Source organism: Sceloporus undulatus, chromosome 2 (genome assembly GCF_019175285.1).
Source record: "Sceloporus undulatus isolate JIND9_A2432 ecotype Alabama chromosome 2, SceUnd_v1.1, whole genome shotgun sequence".
NCBI classification, from domain to species: domain Eukaryota; kingdom Metazoa; phylum Chordata; class Lepidosauria; order Squamata; family Phrynosomatidae; genus Sceloporus; species Sceloporus undulatus.
The window spans coordinates 329612019-329637536 of NC_056523.1; the positions used below are offsets into that span (position 1 = coordinate 329612019).

The window sequence follows — 25518 nt, forward strand, 5'->3', positions numbered from 1 at the left end:
CCCCCCCCCAATTTGCTTTCGATGCCCACATACATAGTTTTCTCCCCTTCACTCCAGGAGATAAAGAATATCTCGGAGAGGCATATTTGTACCACCTTGATTTTGTGCTATGGGCAAGCGGCCATGGGTGCAAAACCAGAAGACATGCTGGCTTTAGTCGATTTCATGGTGGCAGAGATCCTCTATCATTATCGTGGCAACAACAAGGTACTGTTCCTGTTCCTTCTTTGGCCCCATTCCCACTATAATAAGGATTGGATTGCTGAGTGAATTAAATGCCCCAGTTCCCATTTGAAACTGGTTCCTGTTGCGATGTGATTGAATTTGTCATGTTGAAGCGAGGCAAAGGCAAAAGAACCCTTTTTTCCAGACACCAGCTAAAAAGGGGTTCTTTTGAAAAAAACGTGATTCCAAAGCTTGTCGAGGGGAGGGACTGATGGCAGAGGGGTCTTTACCATCCCTCCCCATTTTGGGGGAGATGTCATCCCCCCCCCCAACTGCTGTCTTGTCATTATTGGTGTGATGTTTGGTTCCTTTTTAAAAATAAATAAATAAAACTAAGTGCTTAAGCAACAGAATGGTTTAGCAACTACTTGCAAAGGTGCTAAACCACTCTGTCGCTTAAGCGCTTAATTGTATTTACAAAAAAAGAAGAAGAAAAGATGCCCTGTCCTCCTTCTCACAAGCCTCCTTGGGTCCTGGTTCCCTCCATTTCCATCCTCCTCCTCCTCGTCTCCCTTCCCGGCCTGGCGATATCCTTCCCTGGCCCCAAGCTTCCTTCCCAGCCTTGCCTCCATCTCCTCCTCCTCCTCTTTTCCGCTCTCCTCCACCTTGCCTTGTTCCATTGCCATCCTCCTTATCACACTCTCTCACCCCCCAACCCCCCCCCCCATTTTCAAGCCAGGCTTACGTCAGATGATTGACAGGGGAGTTTAAAGCAGTGCTGCCAGTGGGAACCACAATCGCCTAAAAAAAGCCCCAATCACACAGGAAAGGGGAAAAAACCCTTTCATAATGAGAACTAGGGGTCTTTTGAAATCATGAAGTGATTCATCCTGCCAGTGAGAATGACCCCTTAGAGTCATAGAGTTGGAAGAGACCCAGTTCAACCATTTTCTGCCATGCAGGAACATGCAACCAAAGCGCCCCCAACAGATGCCCATCCAGCCTCTGTTTAAAAACCTCCATTCCAGTGGCCCTTTCACACTACATAATTATAACATTATGATCCCACTTTAATTGCCATTGCAACATCCTATGGAATCCCATTTGGCATTTGGGGAAGGATATTCAGAATTCTTAGCTAGAGAATGGTAATACCTTACCAGAATAAAAACCTGACATTCCATGGCAATTAAGTTGGAAACATAGGCTGTATCTACACTGCAGAATTAATGCAGTTTGACACTGCTTTAACTGCCATGGCTCCATGCAATGGAAGTCTAGGATTTGTACTTTTGTGAGATATTTAGTCTTCTCTGTCAGAGAGCTTGGTGTCACTACAAATACCAGGATTCCATAGGATGGAGCCATGACAGCTAAAGTGGTGTCAAACTGCATTAATTCTGCAGTGTAGATGCACCCCTTATGCTATAAAGACATAGTAAAGACACAAATATAATCCTTAAAAGACAATGTTAAAGACACATCTTTACCCAGTCAATTTTAAATCATGACTTTTAAATATTTTAAAGAATGTACTCATATGAGTGTATTTAAATGGTTTTATAGTATTGTATTTTAGCTGTTGGTTTTATGTGTTTTCTTTTTCTTTTCTTTTTTAAATCATTTTGTTTTTTAGCATGTTTTACCCTATCTTGAGGTGGGAAAGAAATTAGTATTAGTATCATCATCATCATCATCATCATCTCTGTAGTGGAAATGAGTCCCTGGCTTGTGTCTCCATCCAAGTCCTGACCAGATGATGCTAGACAATTTCCATACAAGGAGTATTCTAGGGGCAAGATAGCCCCATACTCAGGATTTGGATTAAAGAGAATTTGGTTAAGTTAGTTTTGGGACTCAGGCTCCGAGAATTCCTCAGCCAGAGCAACCATGTTAGTTAAGAGATCCTGGGAGATGTATTAAAAAACAACAACAACTGTTTCTCAAACTCTGGGGTTAGGACCTGGCGTGATGCTATGTGCAGTTGCTGAAGTCCTTGTGTCATTATCTCAAAAAGTGCAAGGATATGTACGTGAGTAGGTATAATAATAATAATAATACTACTAATAATAATAATAATAATAAAGTTTTTATTTACCGCTTTTCCACATGATCAAGCGGTGTACAGATAAAAATTGCAATGACGAGTAGATAATACAGATAAAAAATTGCAATACATAAATAAAACTTCAATAAAAACATTACAGTGTTACCCCGGGATACGAAGCGCCGCCTTACGAATTTCCGGGTTACGAAAAAATCCAATTGAAAAAAAACTGTTCCGGGTTACGAAGGTTATTTCGGGTTACGAAGAAATTTTGGTGCTTTTCGGCGCTTTTTTCGCACCAAATCGCGGCTTTTCCCCATTAGCGCCTATGGGTTTCGGCTTGCGAAAGCCTTTCGGGTTACGAAGCGGCGGCGGAACGAATTTTTCGTAACCCGGGGTAACACTGTACGTTTACAAATTAACCATTACAATCAAATCCAAGCTAGCTGGGGGAGTCACATGATATCAAGGAACGGCTTGCCGAAACAAGAAGGTCTTGAGTCTCTTTTTAAAGAGATCCAGGGAGGTGGTGGAGCGGAGCTCATCGGGAAGGGTGTTCCAGATCCTAGGGACTGAGATGGAAAAGGCCCTTTGCGAGGTTGACACCTATCTCGCCATCGGATCCTCAGCAAATTCTTCCCGGCTGACCTGAGTGTGCGGGGTGGATTATATGGGGAGAGGCGGTCCTCCAAGTACCCTGGGCCCAAGCCATTTGGGGCTTTATAGGTTATAACCAACACCTTGTATTGTGCCCGGACGAACAGGCAGCCAATGGAGATCTTGCAAAAACCGGTGTTTATATGGTCAGCCTGGAACAACCAGTGACCAACCTAGCTGCCATTTGCACTAGCTGAAGCTTTGGGTTTGGTACAAGGGTTGCCCCATGTAGAGCACATTACAGAAATCCAACCAAGAGGTTACCAGAGCATGTCCACTGTTCAAGGTCCCCTGGCCAGGTAGGGTCGCAGCTGGCGTATCAGCCGAAGCTGGTAACAGGTGCTTCTGACCATCGCATCCACTTGAGAAGTCAACTGGAGCGACAGTCCAAAAGCACCCCAAACTGCGAACTGAGTCCTTCAGGGGGAGCGTGACCCCTTCAGGACAGGTGGGCAATTTCACCACCCAGACGGAGTGCCTATCATAGTACTTCCGTTTTCTCTGGATTCAAACTGAGTTTGTTTTTCCTCATCCAGCCCATTACCAACTCCAAGCAGGCATTTAGAGGAGAGATGCCATCCCTAGTCACTGCATCAGTCGGAGACACAGAAAAACATATTTGGGTGTCATCAGCGTACTGATAACACCGCACCCCGTGTCTCTGGATGATCTCTCCCAGCGGTTTCATGTAATGTTGAATAGCATGGGGGACAGATAGCTCCTTGAGCGACACCAGATGTATGCGCCCTCTTATCGGAGCAAACGTCCCCCAGCTGCACCATCTGAATCTACCCGAGAGGTGGAATGGAACCACTGGAGCACAGTGCCCCCAATACCTAACTCCCTCAGGCGTTCCAGAAGATACCATGGTCAATGGTATCGAAAAGCCGCTGAGATGTCCAAAAGCACTAACAGGGACACGCTTCCCCTGTCCATGCCCAGACGGAGATCATCGACTAAGCGACTATGGCAGTCTCAACTCCATAGCCCGCCCGGAAGCCGGTTTGAAATGGGTCTAGAAATCTGTTTCTTCCAAGATCCCCTGAAGCGGAAAGCAACTACTCTCTCGATTACCTTCCCCAGAAAAAGGCAGCCAGTGACACAGGCCGATAGTATTCCGAATCAGGAGGTCCAGGGAGGCTTTTTTTAGCAGAGGTTTTACTACTGCTGTTTTAAGCTAGATGGAAAACGCCCCTCCCTGAAGGATGAATTAATTATACAGCGTAACATAGAAGTTAAAGTACCAATTCCCCCTGGGCCGCCAGCCATGAAGGACAGGGATCGAGAGAGCATGTTGTCTTCCTAACACTTCGAGAATCTTGTCCACTTCCTTGGTACTCACAAACTCAAAGTGATCCAGTTTAATGGAGTCCACGGAAGCTCTGGAAGCCTCTCTTATAGGATCTGAAGAAATACTGGCATTGAGATCAGCCCTTAGCCAAGTGATTTTAATCCGCAAAGAAGTTGTTAAATTCATCGCAGGCAGGCTTAGTGGTTCTAAAATAGGGTTCAGGGAGGGGGGCAGTTGTGTCAGCTCCCTACTACCCTGAACAGCTCTGCCGGAAGCGGACTCCGCGGATGCAATACGTGCAGCATAAAACGAATGTTTTGCTGCACTTATTGCCACTCCGTAAGCCTTCAAAGAGACTCAAGGAGTGTCTTGTTGGCTAAGTGCTGGTGTCTTCGCCAGTTGCGCTCTAGTCGTTGCACGGCCGTTTCCTTTCCCTGAGATCTTCTGTTGTACCAGGGTGTTTGTTGGAAGCAGGCCAGAAAGGACACTTGGAGCGATACTGTGTATAGCCCTGGAGAGACCTCTGTCCCAGATGTTAGTCAGGGCATCAACAGAGTCGCTGTCAGTTCCAACCATATTGCCCTCAAGAGCTTCTTGGAACCTTTTGGGTTCCATCAGCCTTCGAGGGTGGACCATCCTAATAGGTCCTCCACCCCCGGGGGGGATTTGGGTAGAACCTTGATTCGAGCCTCAACCAGGAAATGGTCCATCCATGATAGGGCAGAGATATTAGAGACCTCTGCCCACGGAGTATCCGTGTCTGTATTAAAGACGACATCAAGAGTTTACCAGCGCAATGCGTGGGCCCTGAGACCAATTGGGACAGGCATGGCAGTCATGGTAGCCATGAACTCCCGAGCCGCACCTGTTGGACCTTGACTGGCCTCAAAAGGGATGTTGAGGTCCCCCAGTACGAGAAGCCTAGGGGACTCCAACACCAGTTCCGAGACCAGTTGTGTCAGCTGGCTAGGGGTCTGTTAGCACACGGGTGGATGGTAGACCAACAGAATCCCCGTCTGTCCCTGGCCTTCAGGGTCAGGTAAATACACTCGATGAAGTCAGTTTTCCGGACATGGTTCCTGGTTAAGGGAAGGGTGTTCTTTAGACCAAGGCAAAACACCACCACCACACCCCCGCCCACCTAACCTGATCTGGTCCTTAACTGAGTACCCGGCTGGAAAGGGCCTGTGCCCACACTGCTTTGCTCTCAGGCCCAAGCCAGGTCTCAGTAATGCAAGCCAGGTCACAGTTCTTATCTTGAATGAGGTCGTGGATTATGTAGGTCTTATTCCTAACAGACCTGGCATTGCACAGGAGCAGAGACAGGGTTTGTGGTACAGTTGGACTGACCTCAGTTCTCTTTGGTTAGGAGAATGGATGGAGGAGAGATAGATATCAACATCGATCTCGCCTTCCTTTCTGTTGTACTTTCACGCTCCTACCGCCATATACTCCCTGCCCCACACTACTCCAATAGAACCTCCATTACAACATCACAGTTACCAACCACCCTCCCATGAAAACCGCACCCCATATCCATTATCTCTCCCCCTAATGACATCAAAGAGCCAAGGCAGAGAAAGACTAACAACAACGTCATTCCCCTGCTGCTTTGGCTCAGCTAGCAATACCCCAACCCCTTATCCGACTACACAGCTGCGCAATTGCAGATGGTCTGGGCCGGCATCTCTCCAGGCTGCTCAACAAACAAGGCCCTGGAGGCGCAGTGGCAGCAACAACAAAACACATGTCCGCTGGCCTCTGTTGGTGTCATGCCCAGCCTGGAGGACGGCTTGGAGGACTCAGAGGATGAGCTAGAGCCCCGGGACCTGAACCTGTAATGGAGGAGCCAGCAGCCTGGGGCTTGAACCTGTAATGGGGAGCCAGAGGCTGGCCCTAGTTCTGCTGGAGCAGAGTCTGTGCCCCTCCAGAGGTTCAGCAGTCAAGTTTGCCTGGTGCCGAGGCTGTGGACATGGAGGAGGATCTGGGCAGTGTGCCTACCTTCAAGGAGTGTCAAACAGAAGAGAGGGCCTTCGAAGATCTCGGAGGCTTTATCAGAAGATGTTCGTAATCAGACACAGCTGAAGGCTGGCTCCTTCCTTCTTAAGCACCTGGAGCAGTGTGTGGTTCTTTGCCAGTGGATATCTGACTCTTTTAGAGGAAAGACTCTGTCTCTGGCTCCTTTGGCTTTCTTGTCTTGAACTACCCGGAAACTTGACCTTGGACTAATTTATTGACCTGCTATTGTTACTGAACCTGGACCGTCTGACAATTCTCTTGGTAATCCTTTTGGTAAAACTAATGCGAATCTCCATCTGTGTGCTTACACTGACTTTGCTGTTCTGGGGGGGGTTGTTTGTTTGAGAACTAGCTGCCTTATCACCCTTTGGCTGCTTTCCCGGACAGTTGGGGGCAGGACAGGGAGGGCACCGGCGAGCCAGCTGTATAGCGTGCCGCTCTCACCTGGTCACGCCCCTCCTCGCCCTTTCCCCAGCTGTTGTTCCTGGCTCCCGCGGCGCTGCAGATGGTCCGGGCCGGCGTCCTCCAGGCTGCGCAGTTGCGCAGGGTCGACTCAACAAACCAAGGCCCTGGAGGCGCAGTGGCAGCAACAACACAACACAATGTCCGCTGGCCTCTGTTGGGGGCAGGACGGGGGGCACCGGTGAGGGCTATATAGCGTGCTGCTCTCACCTGGTCACGCCCCTCCTCGCCCTTTCCCCAGCTGTTGTTCCTGGCTCCCGTGGCGCTGCCGATGGTCCGGGCCGGCGTCCTTCAGGCTGCGCAGTTGCACAGGGTTGACTCAACAAACCAATGCCCTGGAGGCGCAGTGGCAGCAACAACACAACACAATGTCCGCTGGCCTCTGTCGGCTGTGAAGCCTCAGGTGGAATGTTGGCTTTCTGGCTGCAGCAGGCATCCCTTCAGGCTCCTTCAGGGTCAGCAGATGTATGTATGTAAAATGAAGAGAAAGGAAGAGGAAATATGAACAGCAAGACATGAAAAAGAGCTAGTTACATAGTGTATTTGGAAATAACCAGTAGTTTAAATACTTGAATATTGACAATAAGTCGGTATGAATGTATTCCATTATTTATTTTCTTACAACTCCAATTCTGCCTCCACCCCATTATTACTCTTTCCTCTTTATGTGACTCACCACACTTTGTCTTCACCTTCCCTCTTCTTTCAGGATGAGATAATGAAGAAAACCTTCATGAGGGCTGTCATTATGATAAGCAAAGCACTTCAACTCACCAAGAAATTTGATATCCATTTCCCCCATAAATCAGAGCTGGTTGTATGCATCATAGTAAGTAATACAGTAATTTTCCTTTAAAAAAACCCACAAGTAATACTCTATAGTCTGCTGAATTTTAAGACTTGAGCCTCTGTTACTCTAAGTAGCTGTCAGGGATTTACCTAATATTTGCTTGATTATGGCTGAATTAACACAGCAAAACCAGGCCAGGATTGGGGATGTTAGTGCAGATGGTCTTTGGGAATATGGATAGATTGAAGTCAAGGGTACACCAGGTTTATAAATGTTGGTTATTACTATTAATCCAATTGGGGCAAAAAGAAGAGAGCACCAAGGATGTTTTTTTGTTGTTGTTGTTGCTGCTGCTGCTATGTGCCTTCAAGTAATTTTCAATCTATGGAGACCCTAAGGCAAATCGATTGTGGGGTTTTCTGGGGCTGAGAGTGTGTGACTCACCCAAAGCCACCCAGTGGGTTTTCATGGCCAAGCAAGGAATCGAACCCAGATCTCCAGAGTCCTAGTCCTACACTCAAACCACTACACCATGTTGGCTCTCAGGACTATATATACATTGTACAGTTACAAGACTTGGATACCACTTGCTTAACATGTTTTAAGAAGGTTTAAATTGTTTCTTAATGTTTTAAATATTATAGTTGTAAAGTGTCCTACAGTTTAAATTGTCCAACTAATTTTACTGTAAGTAAGGCAGCCATCATACAGGATGGGATGAGGTGGGATGGAATGAATGAAGAAGTGAATGAACAGAAATCAGGTCTAGCTAAGATACTTATGATCTTTCTGGAATTCTGCTTTACTGTGTTTCCCCACAATAGGAAGTTCTTGAAGAAGAACCGCAGGTGTCATTCTCCGTTCCGATCATTCACCAGGCCATGGTCACAGTCACTTGTATGACGTATGTACTTTGATTTTGCTTGTTCTTTCTTTCCAAAACCCTCCAAAGCAGCTTACAGAGCATGCAAACAGACAGACACACGCACACATATATATACTACAGTTAGAAATGCTACTGAATCTTCATTTGATGGTGGAATTATCCAACAGTGCAAAACCCATCTAATCTCAATAGAAAGCCAAAGCTGAGAAAGACCTTCTCTCTACTGAAACTAAATGTGTCCATCTAGGCATCCATTAGGCATGTAATTCTTTGCTAAGTTTCTCCTTGAAGGTAACAATGCATAATTTTCTTCCTGCTGAGAGAAAATCTTTGAAAACTACACAGTTTTCAAAAGCTATTCACAATTTAGGACTTATTCTATGCAAGATTCGCATGATAGTTTTGCCCAGAAAACAGCATTTTTTGCCCAGAAAACATCTCTTTCTGCATGAAACTAATATTTCTGCATTGACTAATAATTCTGCACACACACACACACACACACACACACACACGGCATAAAATAAATTCCATGCATGCTTAAGCCCCATTTAGTTGAATGGGGTGTGCTCCTGTGTGCTACACTGTGTGTGTGGCACAGCCATGCACCCATTCATCTAAATGGTGCTTCCCGTCCGCATGACTTCAAGTCCACGTATGGGAAGCATGCATATGGGGCAGGCCGACTGTACTTTCCATTCCTAGCCCCATGACACATAAACTAGAGTAGCATACACAGGAGAAGGCTGTCGACTTTTACTGTTATCCTGTTCACCATACCATACACTTGTATTTGTTATCAACATACCTATTTTCCTCCTTATGCATCTATCCATCACATTATTTATACTCTACCTTTTCCCCCGTCTGGGACCCAATGCACCTTACAAAAGATGAAAATTACAATAAAAACACATGTAGTTAAAAACATACAAAGGTTGCAAGTTTAAAAGTATTAAATTAATAAAAGAATTAAAACCAATTGAAATATTACATTATAACAAAAATTCAAAGCAGCACAATACCATAATAAGTGCTTCTCTTGTTAACAATCAGATCCTAAGGCCTTGATGATATAGAAATGCATTTGGATTCTGAATCACAGCAAGAAATAGGCCTTAATTCTATTGGTATTCCTAACTAGAGTAGACCCATAGAATCAACCACTGAGTCAGCATTATAAATTCCATTGATTCGCCGGATCTACTCTAAGTGGAACTACCAATAAGAGTGAAGGCGTGCAATTTTGCTACTGTACATTGTTCTGAAATGTTGAAAATGGTAATACACCCTTATTCATGGTTTGGCTTTCCACGGTTACAGTCACCCACAATCAACCATGGTCCAAAAATATTGCATAGCTCTCACTCCCTTTCCCCTGCTTCTCTGTGCTTTCATTCTTTGTGATTTCAGTTATTCACTGTCAACCATGATCTGAGAACATTACTAATATAGAGTTCGCTACTATCTATGTTTTCAGGTATCCACTGAGGGTCTTGGAATGTATCCTCTGTAGATAAGGGTGGGCCACTGTATTTGGAGAATGAGAACCCATATCATCACAGCAATCTACTGTGCCATAGCAATTAGAACCTTGTAGCCATGGAACCTTTCCAATACAGCAACTCAGATCCTTGAGTATGTTGTGGTGATGCTGTCTCTGAGAACATAATGAGAGCAGGCTTTCTTCCACCACTAAAAAACCACAACATTTCTCCTTGGGATAGATTCCCCACCACGAATGAGTTTAGTTCATTTTCTTCCCTTCCTCATTTCTGTTTCCTTCTCTTCAGTCCCTTGAAGCCACCGCTGGACTCGGAGGTGAGGTCTGAGCTAGTGAACAAGAGCGTCAAGAAAGTCTTCTCTCTGCCTTCTGTGCAGGTGTCAAAGCTGAGGGCAGTGAACCCAATCCACCTGATCCAAAGCCAGGTGATTCAGTCTCCCAACTCCCAGAGCCTCAATGAAGCAGAAGGCAGACAGTGGCATAGTTTTATTGGCCTGGAACTAGAGCCATATTAAAGGATGTAGTGATGGAGGGGATGCTGAGATGTATGCTGAGGCCCATCAGGAAGTGGTGGCACATGGAGTGGAGAGGCACCCACCTGGGTAGGTCCATGAGCCACCTGGGTCATTGGCACAAGCCATACTCACTTGATCAACTACTGGCTAGTCTACACATAAATGTATTATGCCAAATCTTGTGGATTTTTGCACTCAATCAATGCTTAATTGTCTTCACATCTATTCACCTTGTCAAAAATGTGCAGCCATGTGAATTAATGCAAAGCAGATGGCCACATGTTCATTAATGTGCATCCTCACAGGTACTCTTGGATACTCTGGTAAAAACTGTGAATCCTTTTTCAACTGTGTTTATAGCATCCCCCCCCCCACTCCTGCAAAAAACCCAATTTCCTCTGAATTGCATGTGGCTGGATCACAGTTTATTCTGTTCAAATGAGAAATGTTTTAGTAATGTAGACAAGCTCTACATCTGCACACACTATGCTGCTCTATCCTATTCTCATTTTGTTTATGTGCAACAGGGAAAATATTTTCCTTTGCTGTAAGGGCTGCTCTTCTTTGAGCTTATAAGCATCTTCAGATTCTATTTGTACTTCAAAATTTTTCTATTTGTACTTCAAAATTTTTCTTCACCACTCACCAAAACAATAGAGCCAGGTTAAGCAGGGACCTCAGCTGATCTTTTCAGTGATGGGACAAGAGACAACAAAGAGAGTGGCAAAGCTGGATGATTGGGGAGGTGGCAGCCAAGCTACCCACATGGGCCACCAAGCAGAATTCCCCACAAGTAGAGACAGATCTGTTCCCTTCACCTCAGGCCAGATAGGCCCCAGTAGTGGTGTCTGGTGGTTCTCCTTTAAGGAGACAGCTGAATCCCACCTGGGATTTATTCCAGAGTTTAAAGGAGTTATACAAGCTGTTGAACCTATTTTAGGGATAACCCTTGTAAATTTTGGATTAAAGCCTAGAGTGGTTTCCCCAGCCCTCACTAAACAGGAGTAGGAGTAAAATGAAGGCTGGGATCCTGTTGGTTACATGCATGCAAAACTCAGAGTTACACATGCATAAACAGTGGCCTCTCCACATTTGCTGGAGTTGGGGGCACAGGACCCCCATGAAAGTGAAAAAATGCAAATAAAAAAACTTTTTTTAACTTAAGAAGGCTCCTTTCTAGGAATCTCTAGAGTTCCTCAAGTGCAACTCTGTGGCCAACATCCAGCAGCAGTTCACCACAGAATTTCACTGGAGGACCTACAAATGCCTAGAGAAGTGTTTTCCCTAGGAATCTCTAGGTCTTCCAGTATGACTCTATGGTCAACTTCTGGCAGAGTTGTGCTGGAGGACCTAGCAATTGTAGAGGGAACATATTAATCAAATCTGGAATAATCAAATCTGCAAAAGGCAAAACTGCAAATGTGGAGAGCCAACCGTATCTTCTTTGGGAGAGTGTGCAAGTGGATATTCACTAGTCCCTTGCACACCATCCAAACCCGCCTCTCACAGCCTTCCTGGGAAGGGTGTCCCAGAGTTTGGGGGTGGCCACCAAGAAGGTCCTCTCTCACATCCCCACCAACCGTGCTTGTGATAGTGGTGGGACTGAGAGCAGGACCTCTCCTGGTGATCTCAGAACCTGGGCCAGCTCACATGGGGAGGTATGGAATGCCACTCCACAGATGCAATCTTCCCCTGCCCAGCAGCTGTCAAGTTCTGTGGTGAGTTGTCCTGCAGCTGTTTACTAGCCAGGCTGCTGGGGCAAGTAGGTGACTGAATATATCAAGAAGTTGTCCATCTTGACTGTGGGAGGAAGAGAAAGAAGATCTCCCTCTCTCTGGACAGGAGACTTTGTTTCTCTTTCCCTCAGCTCCAGTTGCAGCCATGATGGGACACTGCTAGTCACCTAAGTCACCCTCTTCCTCTCCTCACAAGTTAACAGCTGATCATGCCAGATTTGGAGGGGGCGTATCAGGTTTTTCCCCTCCTGTAGGCAAGTCCCAAGTCTGCAGTCGATGAAGGTCTATTGACCTCAACTCCTTTTTTCCTTCTCCTTCCAGGAATTTTATCAACAGACCATCAATGCCTGCCAAAACATGCTCATCGGCCTGCTGAATGAGGTTCCAAGTTTGGAGTCGCTGCAGGATATTTTGATAGTAAGGGAGCAACTGAAGGAAAGGGACAGCCATGGAGGATCTCCTTTTAAAATAATTGCACGCATGAGACATCAGTCCCAGCAGTTCTCTGGGAAGCTCCAATGTGGTTTAAGGACAGAGTTTGGAACATTTACTTTGTTGGACTACAGCTCTCAGAAACCCCCAACTAGCAATGGCCACTGGGGACTTCTGGAACAGTCCATAAAATTAATGTTTGCCAGCTTTGTTGAAGCCAGTGCCCCAAACAATATTCCAGTTACACACCGACTAGACTAAGATCAAGTCTAACATTAGGCTCAATGATATTTGTAGAGCCAGTGTCCCACTGTGGTTTGAGTGCTGGACTACAACTTGGGAGACCAGGGTTTGATTAAGCACTTGACCATGAAATCCACTGGGTGACCTTGGGAAACTCACATGCTCTCAGCCTCCGAGGATGACAATGGAAAACCTCCTCTGAAAAAAATCTTGCCAAGAAAACCCCATGATAGGTTTGCTTTAGGGTCTCCATAAGTCGGAAACAATTTGAAGGCACATAGTAACAATATTTAAGGGCCTTTTGCACAGTGGTCCCTCTCGTCTAATATTCAAACATTTCTGAAGTCTTTTCAGTGATGTGGGAGGTTAGGCTTTGCCATGAGTTACATCCAAAGTGTGAGACAGCAAGGATTTGGGAAGAGCCAAGAGGGACTGGGACAAGCCTTAATAACTTAACTGCAAGATCTCTCTTTTTTCCCATCATGATGTCAACCACTGTCCATGGCTGTTCCCTCCCACAGCAAATGGTATTCAGTAGCAGACCATGCAACTTCCATTATCCGCAGTGGCCAAAAACAGCCTTCCCCAAATGCATGCCCTCTTATTGTGCAGGAGTATAACCCTATGTTCCCACCACCAGCATATGGGAGTTGTAATTCACCGCTTCCTCCTGTGGAACGCTAGCCAAAACCTCAGATAGATCCATCCTCTCCTAATTTATCTAAACCACTCTTAGGAATTTATCAGACAAGGGAAATTGGAACTATAATCCAATGGCAATCTGAACGCAATCATGGGGTTTAACGTTATTGTGTGATAGACGGCCACACGCAAATTCGGGCAATGGGAAGTCAGTCTGAGCGCAATCATGTCGTTTCACATTATTGCATGATAAACTGCCACACACAAATTCAGGCAATGGCATGCTATTTTTGGGCAATGGGGAGCCAGTGCAAACGCAATGAGCATTCATGTAATTTCGCTAAACTAGCGACTTTACGTGAATGCGTTCTGGCCCCACTTTCTTTTCATTCGAAATTAAGAGAAATTCCTCCCATGTGATAAACTCCTTAGAGCTGCAATTCTACACTCACTTGGAGAAAGCTCCTTTGAAGCTCTTTTGAAAGTTGCTTTGAAACTCAATGGGTCTTTGAGGATCATCTACAAGATATGTGCACACATTGTCTACATATATAGGCATACCAGCCTGCCAATATGCTTGCTAGCCATGCCACTTTTTTCCAGGACTGCACAGCTCTGGCAAGAGAAAACAGACAAAATCTGCCAGATCTGATCAGTCTATTTCCCCAGGACCCTACTTTTCTCATGGCAGCTGCGACAGCAGCATTTTTGATCCTGCCAAATACAGCAACAGGATTCTGCCCACAATATGTAGCTGGTCTTCTCTATTGTGCTGCTGCTGGTGGTGGTGGTGGTGGTGTGCCTTCAAGTCAGTTCTGACTTTCAGCGACCCCATTCTAAGGTTTTCTGGACAAGATTTATTCAGAGAAAGGCAGCATCTGTAATGCAGAAATAATGCAACATGACACCATGGCCAAGCAGGGATTCAAACCCTGGTCTCCAGAGTCATTGTCCAACTCAAACTACTACAGCACACTGGCTCTCAAGTAGAACAACCATACATTGATAGTAAACCTACACATCTGTCATAAATTTGCAAATTTCATAAATTCAGCACACCTCTCACACACTTACATACACAGAGGTTCTGGAGCTAAAAAAGACAAAGAAAATAGCCTTAGTTGACAGTGGTGATTGATCTTTCTTTCATTCTGATTCTAAGCAGAGGATAGAAAGAAGAAAAACTGCTGATCCCAGTACAGACCAGAGTATTGGGCAATCTGTTTCTTCCATGTCAGGGGTGCGATGAATCCACTCTGGGTTTTATTCCATACTTTCAAAGAGCTGTCCAAGTCACTGAACACTTTGTCCATGACAAAATTTCAGAATCTTGGGTGACTCCTTTAAAATCTAGTATATACAGTGGTGCCTCGGGTTACGAAATTAATTCGTAACGCGGCCGCTTTCGTAACCCGAAAAGCCTTCGTAAGCCGAATTGCCATAGGCGCTAATGGGGAAAAGCCGCGATTCCGTGCGAAAAAGCCGAAAAAAGCACCAAAAGTTTTTTCGTAACCCGAAAAAACATTCGTAACCCGAAACAATAATTCCCTATGGGATTTTTTCGTATCCCGAAAATTTCGTAACCTGGGTATTTCGTATCCCGAGGTACCACTGTATATATATATTTAAAAAATAGATTTTCTCTAACTAGGGACCTTTTGTTATTTACTATTAAATATGTCCTCTCCACTTCTGGTAAAATCCAATCATGGGTCCAAGCTTTGTGGCAAATCCTGGCTAAATATCCTTCTTCTGCTTCTTTCCTTCTCAAAGCACATCAACAGTTGGATAGAGTCCCCAAAGATCTGTGAGCGGGAAAGAGCTGTTAGGAGCACCAGCCACCTGCTGAAGTTTGTCTCTGAGCACCTGGATTTTGATGTGAGTGTGAGCATGTGGAGAGAAAGCAAAGGTCCAGAAGAGATTGAACCAACCTATGTTCATATAAATTCTGGCTGCATCTGCACTGCAGAGTTAATACAACTTGACACCGCTTTAACTGCCATGGCTCAGTGCTATGAAATTCTAAGATCTTTGCTTCCCAGTGGAAGAAGAGTAGGATATTGCAGCAATCCCGCATTCATTCTTCTGGGATCAAGCACTTTATGGTGTCTCTCTGCCATATTTATAGCCTCCATTGCAAAAGTAAGCAGTGTTAGCATGAACTGTTGTTTACTTCACCTTCACCTCAGAAAAGTTGCAGGAAAGCCTATTTATGGATTGTGGAAATAAAACATGCTGCATACTGTTGCATGGGGAAAGTGAATGTCTCAGCTGTATCACTGACAAAACTATCCTGGGACTAGATCAGAAAAGCAGACTAGAGAAGTATGATTCTATGCTTCTGTATCACTCCCAACTCTGCAGACTGAAAACATGCCAGACCCTTCTCTCCCCTAAGGCTGACTTTCCATTCTCCCTCTCCTATCCTGAATCTACAGTCAGCCCTCCATATCCACAGATATTTTTATCCACGGATTCAAGCTTCCACTGTTTGGACATATTCCAAAAAGATAGAAATTTTGAAAAGCAAACCTTGATTTTTGCCATTTTATATGGCATTTTAGTACGCCATTTTATTTAAACGAGACTTGAGACATGGAATTTGGTATCCATGGGGGGCCCTTGAACCAAACCCCAGCAGATACCAAGGGCTCACTGTATGTGTTTTTCTTTCTTTTTAGACAACGCCAGAGTTTTCCCTGCTGGGCCAGCTGGTGGCAGTCTTGGCCCTTCACATCGCAGACAGTGTGAAGGAGATTGGCCAGATAGCAGCAGAGGCAATGTACCATCTCCACTACATCATCATGAGCAGAATGGGTGAGGGCCATGCTGGGAAATCCCAATTTTCTTGTCAAGCGTGTAATGTAAAGCCTGGCCTGTCTTCTGCCAGCAGAAAAGGAGTGCTGGCTTGCCTCCAGGCTTCACAAGGATCCCTGTTTATTGTCTTTGAAATGGCTTGCTTGAGCTTGTTCGTGTCCTAGAATATTTCAAAGAGGTGGGTGGGTTCAGCTGTATCTGCTCAAGCCAAATAACACCTTCTCCTCCTCTCCTCATGGCAAGCAGTCCAGACAATGCAGGGCCCAGTCCCAGTACTGGTGCCAACTGTCTTGATCAGGATGACCAGATGCCACAACTGCAAAGGAGGACAAGGCACTGCAAAATGTAGACATTCAAGAAAAAATGTTTGCTGTTGTTCTTGCTCTATGCTTTCAAGTCATTTCTGACCTATGGCAACCCTATCATGGGTTTTTTTTTGGCAAGATTTGTTCTGAGGGGGTTTGCCATTGCCTTTCCTTGAGACTGAGAGCATGTGACTTGCCCAAGGTAGGTTCCATGACTGAGCTGGGAATCAAACCCTGGTCTGCAGAGTTGTTATTTGGCAGTTAAAGTGGTGTCAAACTGCATTCGTTCTGCAGTGTGGATGCAGCCCTAGTCCAGCACTAAAACCACTGCACCACACTGGCTATTGTCAAGAGCAATATTTAAGAGTAATCAGTAACAAAAACAAATAAAAAACAAAGTTGGGTGCTTGCCCAGCTTGGCCCCTGCTGGACTTCCAAATCTGTGGTTTCTACAGGGTATTTTGGTGAGCAACAAACAGACAAGTTTGCATTGTTCAGCTACCTAACATGGCCAAAAGAAACTGCTGTGGCAATCTTCAGCATCACTCATTTTAGAGATTGTGTGAATAGAAATGACTAATAACTAATCCTGTGTTTTCCCCCTTCCTCTTCCTCCCCAATACTCTATCACTTAGCCAAGGAGATTGAGAAGAAGCACAAGAATAAGAAAGGGAATGTTGTGAAATGGTTGCGAGAAGATTTTTTTGTCCCTGGCCCCGCTGTCTTTTACAACAATATTGCTAAAGTGGCACAGGTATGGTTCTGGATTCCTGGCAGTTACACTGTAAAGATGCAACAAATATTCTCAAATGCTATATATTCCAGTCTCTTAAGATTTTTTCTGCATTTTGTTTACATAAGATTCTCATCAGCTTATCAGCTTCAATTGCCTCAAACAGTTTCTTTATCCATTCAACAGTGTCCGGTGTTTTCGGCTGCTTCCAAGATTGGGCCAGTGTCATTCTAGCTGTTGATGTTAAGTAAAATATCAATCTGCCGTTAGACTTTTTTAGTTCTTTCTCAGTGATATTTAACAAAAATAATTCCGGAGAAAAAAAATTCAAATTTATGTTTAACATTTTTGACATTTCATTATAAACAGCTTTCAAAATTTTTTTGACCTCTTTACAGGCCCACCACATATGAAAAAAAGTTCCCCTCTCATTACCACATCTCCAGCAGCGATCCGAGTATTTATTAGAAATTTTATAACATTTTTCATGGGTAATATATCTACTATTATCTGGTGCTCAGGACTCTGTTAAGGTTTTTGCAATAATAATAATAATAATAATAATAATAATTCCAATGGATTTTCTGATTGTGGAATGGAAAGATTGACATTTACCACCTCATTCCACTTAAAAAGATGCATTTTACTTGTGTTCAGCATGGTTGTCATTCATACTATCTAACACTTTTGACATATTGCCAAAACTGTGTTAGAGGCCAGGCCAGAACCACTTGCAGATCCTTAATCCGCTGCTGCATGGGAATTGTGTCTTTTGCCAGATGTTGTGGACCTTCAGTTCTCTGCAGGGCTGGCCAGCATAACCAATGGTGAACTGAACAAGATCTGGAGGGCCACGCAACTCCCACCCCTGTGTTGCAAGAATGTGTGTCTCTGGATGGAGAGTCACCAACCTAATAAGACATGATGTATGCAGCCATTTCAAATATTGTGGAGCAGATGTGAGGGCTGTGTCTGGTGCATATGAGGGAGCATATTTCACCGACCAGAAATGCCCTCTTAGGTCAAAAACACACTGCAGAAATAATCCAGTTTTAGACTATTTTAATTGCTGTGGCTCAATGCTAGGGAATTCTGAGAACTGTAGTTTTGTGAGACATTTCACCTTCTCTGTCAGAGCTCTAGTGACACAATAAACTACTTCCCAGGATTCCCTAGTTCTGAGCCAGGACAGTTAAAGCAGTCACAAACTGGATTATTTCTGCAGTGTGCTTTAGACCTTGGTATAACATGCAAAGGGACATTTGGATTGCAAAGAAACTGGGTTAGCAAAGAAGGAAACTTCTTGGGCACACTGGCGGGTTACAAACCGCCGGGTTGCAGCGCTCTCCCTCTGCCGCCGCTTGCAGCGTTGGGGAGCCGCAGCCTTTAAATGGCGCGGCTCCTGGACGCTGCAGAGGAGCGCGTAAATCGCGCTCCTTCTCAGGCCCCGGAAGAGGCGCCACGAGTGCCAAAGGGTGCACTCAGACGTCACTTCTGGGGCGCCACGTGCGGACGCAGAGCGTCCGTTACATCAAAATGACGGCACCCGTATGAACAGGGCACCGCCATTTTGTACGGACTGAGTCCGTGATAGGGCAAGGGGCATCTAGAAGAGACGCCCCTTTTCCAAACTGGACGTCCCTAATGGTGGTTTGTAACCCGCCACTGACTCTTTTTCTCCTTTGTTCCAGGCTTTTGGTGAGCATCTCAACAGCAACCAGATCACAGACGTTGTGCTCAAGGCAATACAAAATCTCACACATGAAGACAAGTCTGTTTCGCAGGCAGCAGGAATACTGCTAAGCTCCTTCTTGGAAGAATGTGGGATGGACATGGAGGATGTAAGAAACAAGGAGTATTGGGAAGGGGATGAAGCAGATTTCCTTTAAAAATTGAACCCTTTCTTCAGCCATCAATTTGACTTGTAGCAGCAGGCAAGGAAAACTACTGGCTTTCTTCGGAGACATAGCCCTATTAGTCTAGAACATCAGTATGAAAAGGGCTCTTGGAGTACCCTTGAAACTAAATGAACAAAAGAAGTTGTAGCATCAGCTTTCATAAACTTGGTCTACTTCCTCAAATGCTTAGAGTGAATTGGTGCCTAGGAAGGACCTTTATAATTAAACTAGATGCATCTGAGAAAGTAGACCAATCCCCTGTACAGACTGATCTAAAAGCCTGGCCTGGGAGCAAAGTCAGGGCATCACATCCAGATGACGCACACTCTGACTCCGCCCCCAGGGCACCATGACGCCGTGCGCCACTCTACACAGTGTGTGGTGGCATGACGGTCCTCCGGCACTATGTCCATATGACACAGCACTAAAGGAGCACCATATAGCCGTGCTGCTACAGCTATGGTGCCCTTGAAAGGCCAGATCAGGGCTGCTGGTATGAGGTTGCTGTGGCCCCAATCTGGCCCTTTGGGGTGGTCTGTCAAGGCCCTAAGTCTACAAAATCTTAGGTGCACTTCTTTTGCACAGTTAGTTTCAAAGATGCTGCAAGATCTCTGCATACTGGGTTTATACTTTATTTTAGTAACATGTCAGGCTACAGGCTACCTGATTTCCACTAACATAATCAAAGGTTATGCCAGCATAAGTACTTCTATTGACTGTGCAAGAAGGTATCCAGCCCTTCTTATGCAATCATTTTTCCCTTGCATTACAGCATCAGTTGGTTGATCTTGGATGCAGTTCTCCCCCCCCCCCCCCCCCCCGCAATCCGTATAAACCTAGGAGCACACCAGGAAAATCTCTCTAGCCTACTGCCAAACTGGCCACCATCACCTTTCTGGTTCTCCGTGGGACCTACATATTACCTATGTTGGTGGAGAATGACATTCCCCCAGCATAAAACAGGGTCTTGGCCTCACAGCTCACTATTTCTCTAAGTGGTCAAAAGCTCCATAGTTCTCCCATTTCCCAGCCAATTGCAGATCTCAGTCTCCTTGGCTGACAGATTTCAAAAATGGCTGAATAAAGTCCCATGTGGATTATGGATGTCCAGTAAATAGTAGAGACACCAACCTTTTTCATTCACCCTAGGTAATGGAATGGCAACAGATTTTGGGCTAACAGTGCTTGAAGAACTCTTTAGAAGATTTTAAACAGAGGTTGGATGGCCATCTTTTGGGCATGCTTTAGATGTGTATTCCTGCATGGCAGGGGGTGGGGTAGGTGACCCTTGAGGTCCCTTCCATGGTTCTGTAGAAAGACCTCCCATTGCAAAGGGAGGCAGGAAACTGTTCCCATCATTCCAATCTTCTCTGCTTTCTTCCAGTTGCCCATGATTATCAAGGAAATTTACAACCGTCTCCCTGAGATCAGTGACCCCATCACCAAAGAAGAGACCCTGAAGGCGGTGTGCAGTCTAGCCTCCAAACGTCTGAACGGAGTGGTAGACATCCTTCTGGAATGCTCAGTGGAATGTGATGAGTAGGGGCTTCAAGGAGATGAACCAGTCATCTCTCTAATGTTATTTTTGTTTTTAAAATCCTCCAAAATCCCCAGTCAAAACATATCTATGATCCCCCACATCTATTTTGACTGACACTCCCCTGCCTCTCTGCTTGATTTAAAAGTACTATCATCCTCTTGGGGACAAGAAGGCAATTTTGCCACATTTCCCCTCTCCATAATTAACCAGTGAAGGATTTTCCTTTCCTTTTCTGAACTGGGAAGAAACCAAAAATCACTTGGGGAGATTGGAGGTAGAGAGATTTGAGGAAGAGGTGATTGCCATCCATAAAAGGCACTTTGCTTACCTTGCTAAGCTAGGACTAGATTTTTGGCTAGTGATCCCAAAAGTGAAACACAAGGCAAATGGTACCCCTGTATCTTTTCCTCTGCCCTGATATATGTAGTTGAATCCCTTAAATCAGGGATGAGAAATATGTGACTCTCTAATGCTCCAGAGATTAAAATGCAAAACAGTGGATCCAAATTACAAAGATATTCCACCTAAACATTAGGAAGAACTTTTTTTACTATAGGAGCTGATCAATAGTGGAATAGGTGGTGGACTCTTCTATTTTGGAGGTGTTTTAACAGAGGTTGGATGGGTATCTATTAAGAGTGCTTTAGCTGTGTGTTGCATGGCAGGGGGTTGGACTAGATCAGTGGTTCCCAAACTTTTGTCCTTCTGACATTTTTTATTTTGGCTCCCAGAATTGTCTGTTGGCCAAGCTGGCTGGGGCTTTTGGGAGCTGAAGTCCAAAAAACCTGGAGAATCAAAGTTTGGTAACTACTGGTGTAGATACTCCTTGAGGTCCCTTCCTGAATTGTATGATTCTATGCTGTTGGACTGCAACTCCCAGCATTCCTCATTATTGGCTATCTGGTGAGGCTTACAATCCAACAACACAACCCAATTCAAGCATCAGCATGATTCTCACCCTTACCTGAAATGCATTTTAATGCAGATCACCAAGAAAAGATTCCCCAGAAATCAAACTGGGATAGTCCAAGTGTTAGATCCATCTCCTCCTGTCATTTTGCTATGCTGAAGCAGATAGGCAGTTAGAGAAATAGAAATGGCCTGACTTCTCTTTTTCTTTTTCCTATGTGGCATTGAAATCCCCCAGGAATGTAGCAGAGATATGGAAGGCATTGGTTGCCGATCCGTATGCCAACATGAAGCTTATGAGACCGCTGCTCAAACGGCTGCAGGATGAAGACCCTCTTTCAGACGTCTCTTACAGGCGGCACAGCAAATCCATCATGCCATTGGCGGTACCATTCCTTCTTTATCAGTGCTGGAAAGGGCTGGGAGCTTCTGGCTAGCAGTGCCAGCCTTCCAACTTCTCAGGGGGCATGCCTTTCAAATCCTTGGTCTTTGCTCCTAGGTTGCATCTCTACACTGCAGAAAGAAAGCAGTTTGACACCACTTTAACTACCATGGCTCAATGCTGTGGAATAAACTACAGTTCCCAATGTTCCATAACATTGGAGTTTATCAGACAAGGGAAATTGTAAGTATGATCCAATAGCAACCCAAATGCAATCATGGGGTTTAACATTATTGTGTGATAGACTACCACACACAATTTCCGGCAATGGGAAATTATAATTCACGTTATTGCGTGAGAGGGGATCACACACAATTTCGGGCAACAGCTAGCTATTTTCAGGCAATGGAAAGTCAGTTCAAACGCAATTTGAATTCACATAAATTCGCTGAACTGGCCCCACTTTCTTTTCATTCGAAATTAAGAGAAATTCCTCCTGTGTGATAAACTCCATTGAGTCATGGTAGTTAAAGTAGTGTCAAACTAGATTATTTCTGCAATGTAGAGGCAGCCTTTGCTACAAAAGCTTATGCTACAACTTCTTATGCTCAGTTAGTCTCAAAGATACTACAAGACCCCTTTGCATAGTGTATCGTATATGTAATTTCAATATTGCTTTTCATCCTGGCTTTCCCTGATATTCAGCCTTCATTTCTGGTGGCAAGAGAGCTCTTTGACATTGGGATAGCTAAGCTCAGAAAGTAGTGCACTCTCCTTCATTGGAGCTTTTTTTAAACAAAGCATTCATGGCCACTCCTCAGGGCTGTTTTAGCTGCACCAAAAGAGGGTTATACTAAATATATGATTCTATGGCCCCATTCCCACTTGGCACAAAAAGCGACATATATTGTTGCGATTCTGGCTCGAATTTTTTCCCCAAGTCCTAATCAAATCTGGTCCTTCGTTCCCATTAGGGAACGATTTATTTTGACCCATGTTTTCATTCCCATTGGATTTTCCCCTGCTGTATTTTAAAGCGGAGTAATTTGCTCCCTGTTTCCACTGCCCTTCCGGAACCTCTTTTTTTAAAGCAGCTGTCAATCAAGCACTTAGGCGTTTAGACGTCACAGTGATGTCAATTGCTTCGATACATTTTGGTGCGGGCTATTTTTGTTCCCTATTCCCATTTGCGTCTTTCAAAGCTGTTTTTCTGTTTTGTTTATTTTTAAGCAGTCAATCGATCGCTTAGGCACTTTTCCCCTCTGGAAAAAGGAAAAGGAGCCTCTATCCCCCCAAGTCCCTTTGCCTCCCAAGCTGTCCTGTGTCTTCCCAGAGCCTCCATCCCCGCAAGTCCCTTTGCCCCCCAAGCTCTCCATTTAAAATGAGTGCTAATCCAACCAAGGGCTTGTTTATATTCAAAAAGCTTTCAAATTGCCGGGGACACATAAATCTCCCAGCAGTTAAGAGTTCCATATTCTACGCCAAGCTCTGGAGGGGCAGCTGGCTTTGGGGTAGCATTACCTCAAGGTGGCCTCTATTGACTCCCATTCTCCTTTATCCACACCACTAGGCCACCAATGCTTTGTGTCTGATCCTATCCTTGCCAGAGGCTTCAGATGCTCTTCAGAACAAATTCTCCCACCTGCTTCTTGCACTGGTAACCCAGATCTATTTTGTTCTTGGAGCTGGCAGGAGAGGATCCAAGAGATCAAGTTTGACTGATGCACCTATACGTCCTAACGCACTGAGGTAAGCAACCTGCCAATAATTTGAATTGCCAGATTTCAGGGCCTGGCCCCAAGTTGCCAGTTTTCCTCTCCAGGCAGGAGACAAGAGTGCAGATTCTTCAGTGTTGGTGGACTCAGCTCCAGAGAAGGGGAAAGGGCTGCAAGCAGATCAGTTTTGTCCTTCACTCCCAGTCCATTCCGCCCTGTATCTATCTTCTGGTTAGAAGCAAGTACATTAGATTATATAGTCCTTTGCCCATCTCTTTAAATAAGTGAGAGGGATTACTCTTCTTATTCCTTATGGGAGATCAAAGCAGAATGCTTTCTAGAAATAATACCCCTATACCAGACGCTTTGCAGAAGTAAACACAAGGGCAAAGATAAGACACCACCAGGACAGAAGATCTCAGGATTTATTCTTTCCGTTTCACCAGCACAAGCATCCAGCTTCTTCAGCTGAAGTACATGATATTGTAAAGGTAAAATCATGGAGTACCACTACACTTGATCATCCTGATGTACTCAGGACAATCTGTACTCAGGGCAAGAGGCTGCCATCAGAACCGAGTATTGAGATACAGAATGATTCCCAATCGGAAAAGGAGTCAGGCAAGGCTGCATTTTATCACCCTACCTGTTCAACCTGTATGCATAAAACATTGTATGCAGGGAAGGCTTAGACTTAGAGGAAGGAGGAGTGAAGACTGAAGAAAGGAACATTAATAACCTAAGATATGCAGATGACACAATACTGCTAAGCAGAAACCAACAAAGACCTGGAGCAGTTATTGAAGAAGGTCAAGGAGGAACGTGCCAAGGTAGGTTTGATGCTGAATATTAAGAAAATAAAAATAATGATCATGGAAGATCTACAGGAATTCATTCAAGATAATAAGAAAATTGAAATAGTCAAAGAGTTCTCATATCTGGGTTCAAATATTGATCAGAATGGATAATGCAGTCAAGAAATTAGAAGGCTAGGATTGGGAAGGGAAGCTATGAAATAAATGGACAAGATCCTAAGAAGCAAAAATATAACTCTGACTACTAAGTGAAGATTGTCTGAGCCATCGTGTTCTCCATCATCCTGACAGCTGGACAGTGAAGAAAGCCAACAGAAAGGAAATAAACTTTTTTAAGATGTGGTGCTGGAGAAGCATGCTGAGGATACCATGGATGACCGAGAAGACAAACAATTGGGATCTAGAACAGATCAAGCCTGGAAGCCAAGATGACTAAACTGGGGCTGTTGTAATTTGGCCACATCATGAGGAAAAATGAATAGTTAGAAAAGACAATGATACTAGGAAAGGTGGAAAGCAGTAGAAAGAGAGGAAGACCGCATGCTAGAAGTTGAGACTCAATCAGGGAGGACATGAGCCTGGGCCTGCAGGACCTGAGCAGAGCAGTGGAGGGCAGGGAGTCTTGGAGATGTCTCATCCACAGGGTTGCCATGAGTCAAGGTCAACTCAACAACAGTTAACAACAACAACAAAATCTTGGATCCAGATTCCAAACAGCCTATGTCCTGATTTCTCCAAGAAATCCACATAATGGAAATCCACAGTTGGTGAGACGGAAAGAGCTGCTCCTGGGATCTTCCATTCTGCTGATGTCTAATCTGTGCCCTTGGGCCTATATCTAAAGTGTCTGTGAACATGGTATTATTTCTGCAAAGCATTCTGCTGGAGTTTTATCTTTGCAGTTGTATATATTGTTTAATCTTATTTTAAGGGGGGGGTACTATGTATATATGGATGTATTTTAACCTGTTGTATGCCACTTTGATTGCCTGGCAAAAAGCGGGATAGAAATAAA

At 44.8% G+C, this 25518-nt stretch overlaps 1 protein-coding gene across 1 annotated transcript in view; it reads left to right on the forward strand.

Annotated features, from left to right (window-relative positions):
* The window catches only part of LOC121920713 (maestro heat-like repeat family member 5), a 62903-nt gene that overhangs the window by 16328 nt on the left and 21057 nt on the right, over positions 1-25518 (forward strand). Inside the window, exons 6-17 of the mRNA XM_042447866.1 lie at positions 58-207; positions 7351-7470; positions 8256-8335; positions 10111-10246; positions 12394-12489; positions 15163-15267; positions 16071-16206; positions 17147-17265; positions 18936-19085; positions 20527-20681; positions 21830-21977; positions 23544-23722. Coding sequence (XP_042303800.1) covers positions 58-207; positions 7351-7470; positions 8256-8335; positions 10111-10246; positions 12394-12489; positions 15163-15267; positions 16071-16206; positions 17147-17265; positions 18936-19085; positions 20527-20681; positions 21830-21977; positions 23544-23722 — 1574 coding nt within the window. The remainder of the gene's footprint in view (positions 1-57; positions 208-7350; positions 7471-8255; positions 8336-10110; positions 10247-12393; positions 12490-15162; positions 15268-16070; positions 16207-17146; positions 17266-18935; positions 19086-20526; positions 20682-21829; positions 21978-23543; positions 23723-25518) is intronic.